Source organism: Hoplias malabaricus, chromosome 2, assembly GCF_029633855.1.
Source record: "Hoplias malabaricus isolate fHopMal1 chromosome 2, fHopMal1.hap1, whole genome shotgun sequence".
NCBI classification, from domain to species: Eukaryota; Metazoa; Chordata; class Actinopteri; order Characiformes; family Erythrinidae; genus Hoplias; species Hoplias malabaricus.
Genome location: NC_089801.1, coordinates 3,285,910 through 3,298,024, shown reverse-complemented (window position 1 = coordinate 3,298,024; position 12,115 = coordinate 3,285,910). Strand labels below are relative to the sequence as shown.

Below are 12,115 nucleotides of genomic sequence, written 5' to 3'. Positions count from 1 at the left end.
AACATACTCTTTCTCTTTTCTTTTCTCTCATTTATTTCCCTTTATCTATCTCCTTCTAAACTAATTTCCAAACATTGGGCTCCATTCAGAATAAAAGAGACCACCCCAAACACTTTTTTTGTCACTGCCACGTGGTTCATGCTGTTTTCTAATTCACTCAGAGTGTGATTTACAGAAATAATCCCAGCAGAAAAAATCAATGTCCTGTCCATGTCTTACATCTAACTCTTATTATTACTGTGGACACTTTATTTTAAGGAAGACATACTGGTTCAGTAAAGCCTAATTTAGACTCTTCTCTGAGGTCTAATAATAATAGCAAGACCTAGAAATGCAAATTGGCCACAGTAGGTTCTAAATAATGTCCAGTAACATCTGGAAATCGTTGTTTTAGAGCAGGTACGAGTTTAAAAAGTCATTGAAAAGTTATATAAAAATTGTTTTAAGTAAATCTCCATCAGTCGGAGCAAGGGTTAAATTGTTGGGGTCCACCCACATGACTCCAGTGTTGGTACAAACATCTACAAACATGGCACCACAGAAATATTTGGTAAATAAAGCATTTGAAATCAGAAAACATTTGACTGTAGAAAAGCAATATTTGTCAAGTCAAGAAATAATGGGGCATTTGGGATGTGTCAGTGGTGTGAAGGAGTGCAGTGCAGAGAGTATTAGAGCGATATACAGTATAATATTGTTTTAGTTAAGTTTAAACATCTATAACCATTTATAAACGTCCAGTTTGGGCTTTTACTGAACTCAGACCTAAATAAACCCCCAGGTATGTGTCCCTTAAAATAACGTCTTGCCCATCATTATTTTGTGCTTAAAAAGCTAAAGTGACACATTTTTCTGATGATCTCGTAGCCACAGTAGTGTGTTAGCCGCGGCTAGCCTCCTCCCAGTTTCTGCTTGTGTTCTCCACATGTAAATATCAGCTTTTTGCTTCTCTTTGCTTGTGAAGTATCCTTAATATCCCCCTGGCCACCCTAAAAAAAAAATACTCTGTTTGTTGATATTTCTATTCCAGTATTTATGCTAACCGCTTGGCTAGCTGCCACCTTGTTTGCTAGTTAGCCTTTGGGAGTTTCTTTGGGAGATGTTGCTTTTCTGACGTTTGTCTGATCACCTGTCTTCCCAAAACTCTTTGGCTTTTTTCTAACTCCTGTCTTGTCCTCAGTCATCTTCTTTAACCTTTTAATTTTTTCTTGTTGTCAGCAGCAGTGTGTGAACTTATTACCCTTTATTTAATTATATATATTTACATTTTGTTGATGTACGCCTGTGCAATACAGTCTGATATATGAGCTATAACACTGTACCAAACCATGATTTAAAAAATTAACAAAAAAAAATCTGTTCCAAAAACATGAGGAAATATAATCATATTTTCTATGCTGTCTTTCTTCTCTCCGTATTTTTTAAATCTCCAGAGTCCTTTGGTAAGTGCTTAGCCCTGAAGCACACATCACCCCCACTAATGTTTCCATGTCTCTCAGACACACTGATTAAAACGCATGGCATGCATTTTTACTAACAGTTAGCTTTAGCCACCAGACCTACCTAGCTCACACACACACACAGGCACTTTAGGCTAATGCTAATATGCTAATATGCTAACACTTGTGTTTCACTAAACAAAGGTATTATTGGTTTGAAGGCAGTCAGTTATGAGCACTACACACTTCCAACAAGAGTAACACTGACTCGTGACTTGACTTGGACTTTGGAATATACTTTGTGCTAAATCTAAGCGTCAGTTTTAGGATAAATACTCAACTCACTTTGTATAACAGTGACTTTAGACTCATGACTTTGGAGCTTATGACTTGCAACTTGACTCAGAATTTGGAGGTTGGAGGTCCACTAGAGTTTTGTGCAGCGTTTTCTGGGCCGACCACTGGTGATTTAAACAGAATTTTTGACAAAATTCCACATTTTTTGTTATTCTTTATAAATGAGATTAGTAAATAATTTTAATCCAGCATAGTGTCAACATTTTTAGCATTTAATCATTGTATATCAGGCTTATACTCATTATTATATCTCTCATAGTTGTTGGAAATATTTGTATTAGTGTGTTTTCCAGAATAAAAGTCACTGTGAATGTAAAATCTGTTTGAGGAGATTATAAATGAGTTCTATCCTGTACAGGGCGGTAATCTGAGTGGTCCGATGGTGGACCAACCTTTTTTCGCCAGTGGACCGATATATGCTCGCTGTCTGGGGTGTAGCTCACATCTTAGAATTCAAAACATAGGACTCACGACTCGACTCACACACTCAACTCAGACTCACATCTCAGCGACTAGTGACTTGACCTTGGCTTGAAGACACTGAGTAATTAGCACTCACTTCCAGAGGTGTCACACAAACACAAACACACACACTTCCAGAGACTTCCCTCACTTTCACTGTCCACTCCTTCACTCCCAGTTTCACCCACAACAACAAAGAAATGCACCATAGTGAATCCTCCTAATCTAAGTCCTGCCTTTCAGAGCTCAAAGTACTGTGAGTCCTTTATCCCACACCCAGACTCCTACTGCCTCACCCCAGCCTTCACAGAAATGGTCTAAATGCTTTAAAAGTGCTTTAAAAATTCAGTCAAATTTCAAAACGGCACCTTTTCCTTGTGGTTAACCACTGTGCAAACTTTGCTCCTTTTCCAATGCTGAATCCTGTTTTCCTTTTTTTATTTATTTATTTAATTTTTTATTTTTGCCAATAGTGGAAGTCAGATTCTCTCAGTATCTCTCTTTCTCTCTCTCTCTCTCTCTCTCTCTCTCTCTCTCTCTTGCTATTTTAATATCTTTTTTTCCTCCAGTAACCTTAATTTTGAACGGTAAAAAAAAAAAAAGAAAAAAAAGCAAAGCTAATTTGATTCTTCTTCCAAAGCCCCCAGACTCTTTCCTCTCGTACTAATGCTTCTTCTTTCTAATCTTATTTGCATTCATATTATCCACCCAGGTGGTACGCCAATACGAGGTAAGAGAGCTGAACTGAAGTTCACAGAATGAAAAACAAAAAATTCATTCTTGCTGTCCTTCCATCCCTCCGTCCGTCTCCATGTATATGTCCTGTCTCTCCATCCCAATCCCTCCGTCCTCCCTCCCTCCCTTCCTCCCTCCCTTCGATGATCTCCTCATCTTCTAATTTCCATATTCCCATTCTTTTCCCTCCATCCGAAAAGTCCACCACAGCATTTTTTTGCGTCTAAATCTGCTTCATTTCATCTCCTGAGTTTTACTTCTCTTCTCTGATATGCTTACTACCAACCAAAGAAGCATATCCAGTGCCCGTTTTTATTATACTTTATATTCAGTTTTTTTTCTTGTTTCCCCCAGTTATATTTAAACCTTTTTTTTTTGTTCCTGCCTTTTTTTCTTTCTTTCTTTTATTTTTCTTTCTTCTTTTTTTGGCCATAGCGACTCATGTGTCCCTCTTTTTGTCCAACTAAAACAACCAAACATTTTTCCCCTTCCCTTAGCTGTTCTTGTGCTCTTCGATGACGGACCGAAGACTTCCTCGCCTCCTCGGCTCTGCCAAAAAAATTTTTCCCCAGCACAAAAAAAAAACAAAAACATATTATTCTTTTTTTAATTCTGTTTACTTTCCTCTCCCCTTCTCTAAAAAAGAACCAAAAAAGCCCAAACAACCACTTTTTTGATAAAGTTTCTTACGGTGCTTTTTTTCCCTTCCACCACCTCTTTTTTTCTTGCTTTTCTTGGGTTGAAGGCTGTTTTCCTTTTTGACGTTTTTAATTTTTCATTTTTTCCATCCTTCAGGGTTTGGGGGAAACTAACGAAGGGTCTGGCAGAGGGGAACTGAGGTGCAGTTTTGTCATTTTTTTTTTTTTTTCGAGCAACTCAGGAGGCGGAGGCGTGGTTTGATGCATTATATAATCATACAGAAACAGAAAAAAAATGACATTTTTGTCCTTGGGTCATGTGACACCACACTGCTGATCCCATTGGTGGATTTTTATGGGTGTCGTTTGTAGCTTTCAACAAGCTATGGCAGTGGTTGGTTGCTTTTCTTGTCGGCTAAAGCCGTTTTGAATTTTGACCTTCTAATACAACTGCATTTTATTTTTCAGCTAAGGGTTGTCAGAAAAACAATCAAAAAAAGGTTGTAAGTTGTTCTTTGGAGACACTTTGCATGTCTGACGTTTTCTCACAGAGGGTGATGTACATGCTCTAAAAGCCCAAGCAGCAATTTTTTTTTTAATTTTTTGTTTTGATTTTTTGCCAATTGCTGCATTTTTTTCCTTCTACTCCTACCATTAAAATTCACAATCCATTTTGTTATTATTGTTATTATTATTATTATTATTGGGTTTTCAGATTGACGATGCCAAATTATCATAACCCTAAAGTTTCTTTTGGATTGTCCTCCCTGGTTATGCTGCTTTCGTATACTGTAAACCTTGGTTTTTGTTTTTTGATCCATGCTGCCCCAAAGCAGTGTCATTCATCCCCATACTGAACAGTCCCGTCAGGTGTTGTATATTGCAGGGCACTATATTTGTCCCCCCACCCCCCCACAACTTTAAGCTTATTTTATTTCCTTTCACCAAAGTACTGATTATGTATTTACCATGTATTGGAGTTCTGTTAAAACAGACTTGAAGTGCCTTTAGAAACCCTGCAACATGTAGACTGTATGTCCCCCCCTTCTCCATCAATGTGATTTGTACAGTGTCTCGTAAGACAATTATTAACAGTGCATTGATTTCAATGTGCCCTTGAATGTCTACTGCAGTGTTGGCACAGTGCATTCTGTACGCACGATGCGGAAAGTAATACATTATTTTCCAAAAACTAGGTCACTTCTATGAAAAATTTATGTAAACATTCCTCACCAAACAAGACACATTGCTATAAAGCTGTAAAATATTTATTTATTTTTTTTAGCTGAAATTATAATTATCTTTGAGGCAGAGTTATTAAGTTGGTTTGAGAAAATATTAACAACCACCTGGGAGGACCTAACCAAGCGCTGTCTTAAAAACAACCTTCCATGATTTGCAGTTCTTAAGCAACCACCAGGAACATTATGTCGCCTGGCAACACCTTATAAACAAATGTGGATACCGTAGAAATAGCAGTTTCCTGCAGTTATATGGTTACACCTAAGCATTAGCCTAGCGAGATCCAGGGATACCATAGCAAGGCTAAGCAATACAGTAAAGTCGAATAGCATAATACTGGCCTAGCTACATATTAGCAACAACCTAGAGCACCATACCGCTGACCTAGAGACACCTGGAATATCGTAGCAATAGCAAAAACCGTAGCAATATGGGATGAGCTAGTAATGACGTAGCAACACATTAACAACCCAGCATTCGGATACTTTAGCGACAGTTAAGGGCAGCTTTAAATTAATTTCTTCTACTTACAGCCTATAGTTATGTGGTTTTGTGTCCTTACCATGCATTGTGCCTGCAGAATAAAACACTGCATTAGAAATGACAGGGTTAATGCTCATTTTTGCAGCACAACATTAGAGAAGGTTTGTGGGTTCTTACATTTGCCTTTTTTAAAATTTGATTTAATTTATTTATTTAGTTTTAAGTTTGAGTCCTGTTGGTAGATAAATCCGAATCACTCAGCCGATATTTCAAAGGGTTTTTTTTTTTCATATAAAAAAAGGCAAGTTAGCCATTTACGATTATAGACTTATTTTGGGTTGTTATTCCTTTATTTTTTGGTTGTGTATTTGTTTGGTTTTCTGCATACACCATCTCTAAAAGCAGCCAATATATTGTAGCCAAAAAGGACAACTAACTAATGCTAAAATTAAAGAAAAAAGCGTGAGCAAGAGTAATATCGCCCCCTGTGGCAGAAACGGGAAGTGTCAAAACATTGAGAGCAGAAAGTGTTTTATTTATTGTGTTATGCTTGTTGTAGTGTGTTTTGGAGTGAGATTTAAAAAAAAAATTGTTTTCTTTTTTGAGCTTTAACGTGGGGATATGCCCCGTACTCTTCCCTGCGATACAGGAGCGCTGCAGATCGAACAGAGCGAGGAGTCGGACCAGGGGAAGTACGAATGCGTCGCCACCAATAACGACGGCACACGCTACTCAGCTCCAGCCAATCTTTACGTACGAGGTAGGAAACCTAACTGGTAAACCTCCATGGAAAAGATAGTTCTGATGGAGTATAAGGACATTTAAGCTTTACAGGTGCAAGACATTACCATGAACAGACATCATTCAGGTGTTAGTTACATCTTTAAGATTTAATTTTATATGATGAGTGAAAAATAAAATGTTTTTAAAAAGCTATAGATCGGTTCAGACTCTTTAAAGGAGCAATCAGTCTTTTTTAACCATCAAAAAATGTATTTAACCATCAGTGATTTTTAAGAAAGAGATTATTTATTATTGTTACCTTTCGTCCTCTAGAGTTCTCCTCACAAAATATAAAAATTAAATTTCTCAGTCTCTGACTGAACTAGTTTATGCTCCATAGAGTGTGTTTCCCACAAGGGGATGGCCATGTTTAGTATAGATTACCTGATCTGATCTCTCTAAACCAGTAGTCACTCATTGGAGAAATTATTGCTCCTTTAATATTACGAAAGGAAATGTTGGGTTATTCTGTACCATTTTTATAAAAACAGAGAGTTTTAAAACGACAGCAATGATATAAATTAGACTTGAAAATATACTACGAATGGTCAGAATAACGAGTCCACTATGGAGGGGCTTTAGTAAGTATGGACTGTGTTACTCTCGACCCTCCTGCCTTGATCTGAACCTCTTCTCTCTGTTTATTTTTCTTAGTCGGTTTTAGTTCTGTTTTCTTTTCTATTTTTTTGTCAATTCTCCTTCTTTAATGACTCTGTTTGCCTGGTGTGATACTAATGAAGCTGCCCCCTTTAAAGCCTGTGGGGGGCGGGCTTTAAAACTCTGGATCCTTCTCTCCCCACAGCTCACAGAGCACATCTGACCTCTTCTCTTTTCTCTTCTTCTCTTTTGTGCCCAACAATGGAGGGATAACCTTTTCTTTTTTATTAAATCTTTGTTTTTTTAATCACTAATTAATTTTAAAATACGGTTAAATACATATGTAAATTGTTGAAATATAAATCTGTGGATGCAACATTAACCCTTTGATGTTTAGGGCTGAAAGTTTGCTGCTGGTCTGTGTTATCACCTCATAAGGACTCATAGGTTCACCCTAGTATTAGAGAAAAGCCTATGACAAAATCAGCGTTTTGTTCTTTTTAAGCACATTCTACGTTACTAACAGATAAAATATCAACACTTGTATAAATCAAAGACACTTACTGGACAATTGGAGTCATTTAATGTAATGTCGGTGTCAATTAAAGCTGTTAAAACTATTATACAGCAGTAATCCAAATACTAACAGTATAGACAGCAAGTGAAAACATTTATAGAATAGTCCAGATTTGGGGCTTGAATTTTGCAGTTTTCTCTGGAGTCCATGTTTCCAGACGTTTTCAGTTTCAGACGCTGGTGTTACAGCATTATTTCATCATATTTGATAAAGTTTAGTCCCAAAACATTTAAGACTCTGACTCAGACTCAGCTTCGTGTTTAAAACTGAACTCATCGAGGGTTAATGGAGCTCTATAAACCCCCTATAATGTTAATTTGACCTATTTTTTGGTAAATTTGTACATTTTTAAATATTAAATTCATTTATTGTAAATGAATCCTAATGTGTGAAATATATAATGATAAAAGAAAGATTTTAATAAGGAGATATTTAAAATATTTATTTTGTTAAAGTACTTGTTTAAATAGTTAAAATAATTAATGATTAGTATACTAGTAGCTCATTATTTAACTGATATTTTCTCTATGATGATGTCTCAGTTAAGTGGTTAATACCAACTTATTTACAATATTATGCTCATATTATGTAAAATATCTTGGCTTTTCCAAATTAACAGTTTAGTTTCTGGACCCTTCCCCAGTCCAGACATTTCTTATATGAAATAACCTGAGAAATAGGAGTGACTGGAAGTTATAAAGTGTGCGTCTGCAAGGTCTGCTGTATGAATGAGGTTAGCCAATCAGAACACAGCTCAATAGCATATACCAGATGGTTAAAAGCACAGTAACATAAACAGTCTGTTTTATTTTAATGGATAAATAGACACTGGAAATAGTCATAGAAATGAACTATGAATGTTTATCATGCATATAACCACAAAAATGCCATAAATGGGCAAAGTGGGGAAAACATAAACTAGAAAACTGGAGGATATGAGTCTTTAAGCTGTAAACAGACCCAGACTGAGGGGAACGTCTTGTTAAATATGAGCCTTGATTGCAATTCAGCTTCGTAACTGAGACAGCATCATAAGGGTTAGATTTTAGTGGTTATAAAATAAATGGTTTGGAAGCTAGAGGATTTCTCTCAGGATCCTGTCCCAGAATGGGGGCTTCCTTTAACAGATGTTTATAAGCCACAGATGAACGCCTTGTACATGGCCTTTTTACTCTCTCTGTGTTTCCCCTGTTTTTTCTCCTTTTGTCATTTCATTGTGTTCTGCATCAAAATTCCCTACATTCCCCAGAGCTGCGAGAAGGTTGGTGTGTTTTTACTTTCTAACCATCTCAATGTATCCAAGTAAAGACAGGAAAAACTAAGCAGAAACATAAGAACAGGGAGAATACAGGACAAGTAGTTTCCATGAATTGCAAACCCAAAAGGCGACACTGCCGAGGACAAATGAAATGAATTTAGCTGCTCTTTGTGTGTTCTGGTTTTTTGTTTGTAATTTCAGATGTTTCTTGGTTTCGCTCCCTTTATGTTTTCCTTTTTGTTCTGGATAGAGCCCATTCTGTTTTCTGTTCTGTTATATGACCCCTATCATTGTTGTTGGTTGTACTGAATGCCCATGGTCTTGGCTATGATGCGTGACCGTCCAAAAAGTGGTGCATGTCAAGAGAGAATGCGTTTCATTTTGTCCAAATCGGATTCTGCATGATGACCAGGTCTAGCTACTGACTGGTTTCCCCTCTTGAAACCCTTCGATGATAATGTCAGTGCTCCTGCTTTGTGTCTCGACTCTGTTTTGCCAACCACGCTGTGTTAAATTTAAAGATCTTTCTGAGAAATTGAGATTCTCTATCCCTTTTTAAACTGTCTTTGACCCAAAGAAAACCAAACTAACACAGAATCTTTCCTGGAGAATTCCCTTGGCCCACAGTTGTAGGCTGGAAATGGAAGGAAGACAAATCTCAATCATGACTGCAGGCCTAGTCAAGAGAAGTCAAGTGGTCTTTTATTTGTCAGTTTCCAAAACACAGACACCACAAAGTGGAGGAAGTGCAGTAAATACTGTAAATACACCAGGCACTAAATGCTCAGTGCCAACAATTTGTTACTTTCACATAAAAATAAATATGGTACTAACTACATGACTCATGATGGGGATCTTACTCAGAATCTTATGCCGGTCACTGTCAGTCACAATGTCCGATGTCATTTAGGATGGCATATCTCACACACCATGGTGAAGCTCACTTAGGACAGTGAATCTCACTCAGGAAGTCAAATCGTGCTTCAGTGACCGATCTCAGTTGGAATGGCGAACCTCACTCATGGTGGTAGACGTCACTCATGATGACTGATCTTACTCTGGATGGCGAATCTCTCTCAGGAGAGCAGATCTCACTCTCAACGTTGAATCATGCTCACAATGGCTGATTTAGCTCAGGATGCCAAATCTCACCCACGATGGCCAATCTCACTCAGGACGGAAGATCTCACACACAATGGCCAAACCAACTCAGGACAGTGAATCTTGCTCAAGACAGCAAAGCTTGCGCAAGAGGTAGGTCCCGGTCAGAATGTCAAATCTCTCGCAATGACTGATTGAACTCAGGTCACAAAAGGACAACAAATCTCGCTCACGATGGCTGCTCTGGCTCCAGGGGATGGAATCTCTCTGATGATGACAGTTCTCGCTCATGACGGTCTGTCTTGCTCATGATGGCAGTTCTGCCTCTGGACGGCAAATCTAACCGATGTGGAAATGAGCAAATCTTAGGCATGTTGGCGGATTTTGCTCAAGATGCGGATTCCCATTCAAGAATTGGTGGATGTCTGTCAAAAAAGCAAATCTCACGCATGTAGGTAGATCTCACTCGGGATGAGGGATCTCACTCAGGACGTTGAATCTTACCCATGAGGCAATGTTCACTCAGGGCAGAAGTTGTCACTCACTGCCGTGGAGCCTACCTAGGATGGCCATGCCCACCAAAGGGCAAGATCTGTCGCTTGTTTTTCTCAGTCTTCTTCCATATTTAATTAATGCATCAAAAATTGCAGTGAGGTTAAAGTTTAGAGTTAATACAGACATCTACAACTTCATTCAAAAGCCACAGTAAATGTGTAGGAGACAGGTTTAGAAGCTATAGGAGACGTCTTGAGCTCATTCTTTCAGCACAGAGTTTAAGTACCCTTCTTTGTTTTAATAGGAACCGAAGGGCGGCAAATCTGGCTCAAGGTGGCGGATCTCGCTCAGGGCATCAGATCTCGCCCCAGGCGGTATCAGACTGAGCCCTGTATCCCCTGCTCTAGCTCCGTGAAGGATTTTCTCCATCGCTGCTAATGAAAGAATGATGTATGTCGAGCATCCTTCGCTCTGCTTGACAAATGTAATGATATTCAAATGAAGGGGATAACATTATGTCTTCTGGGAGAAGCGGCTCAATAGAAAATTAATTAAATATAATAGGAGTGAAAAGTTGTATTTAATAATGTAAGATTTCCTCTCCAGAGGAGCGTGCCGTCTTAAGCCGAATGAGCTTCATAAATTGTGGATGTTCTCTATCTCTCGCTCTTTCTCTCTCACTCTCATTGTCTCTCATTGTCTCTCTGCCTCAAGTTCACACTGATTCCCAAAACATGAAAACGTTGACTTGTGTCTCGTAGAAGTCAAGGCCAGACCCTCAGTGTTAATGAGGGACCACTGTACAGACGCAAAATTAGTCAAGGTTCATCCTGCAAAGCAGAATTGAAGGGTTCAGCCCATGTAATTTTAATTAAAAGTGATCTAGCGATGGGAGAGTTTCACTGTTCGTTAATATCAGGGAGAATTAACCCTCTAAACGCCATGGCCGTTAATCTCTCTCCCCTCCACAAACATCTCTAGTTTGCTCCCTATATCTCAGCTTAGGACTATATCTCACCTAGAAATATAAATGTGGTTTGTTTTGAAGATCTTGGCAGTGAAAACTCTGCACTCCAGGTTACTGAAATAATGTATGCGCTGTAAAACCCACATTGTTGCTAACAGAGAAGTGTTTGTTTGGGCCCCTCCAAGGCTTCAACTCAATTAGTCAGTGCAGCTCAAACAAGCGAATCCGCATTATTGGACCTTGGCTTAGCAATGCTAACCAGCCCACAACACAGCACTGATGTTACATGTGTCAGATTACAATATGCTCAATCAGATTACTATATACTTAACCTTGGTAAACACCCAACAGCAAAAGAGAAGTCTGAGATACGGACTCACAGATTGACCACAGACAGACAAATCAAATTCAGAACCTGATGTTGATTCTAAGTGAGATGTTCATTCGGCATCTGTGGAAAGAACAACTAAACAAACTGTAATTAGCTAGAAATGAACAGAAAACCACCACTCCAGCAGTGACCCAACTGAAACACTTCATAAGCTGACTGGAGCAAAACCGCATTCACGTTCAAGTGCCAGATGGTGAAAAAAATAATTATCTGGTTTTAACTGGACAGAGACAGGGTCTGGAGTTCACTGTCTGAGTTAGGTGCATTCTCCCGGTGTCTGTGCGGGTTTCCTCCAACAGTCCAACAACAGAAGTTGGTTGTGTATTGGCCGTGAGAGTGACTGGGCGACTACGATGCCCTGAACTGAACTGTCGCCCTTCTCCAGCATATGTTCCTTATTTGAATCCATTGATTCCAGGTAGGCTACGACTCACTAAGACACCGTTCAGGATGAAGCGGATACAGAAGACGAATCAACGAGTATTGGGTTAAATTTGAAGAACAAATTCCTCAGTGTGCAAACACAGTGGCCAGTAAAATGATTCTAATTCTAGTTCTAATTAAATATACACTAGAGCAACGGATATGAA

At 38.6% G+C, this 12,115-nt stretch overlaps 1 protein-coding gene across 1 annotated transcript in view; it reads left to right on the top strand.

Annotated features, from left to right (window-relative positions):
* Nucleotides 1–12,115, top strand: part of LOC136673427 (receptor-type tyrosine-protein phosphatase delta-like) — a 109,961-nt gene that overhangs the window by 39,973 nt on the left and 57,873 nt on the right. Inside the window, 2 exon segments of the mRNA XM_066648892.1 lie at nucleotides 6,006–6,116; nucleotides 8,563–8,574. Of these exon segments, the coding sequence (XP_066504989.1) occupies nucleotides 6,006–6,116; nucleotides 8,563–8,574 (123 nt within the window).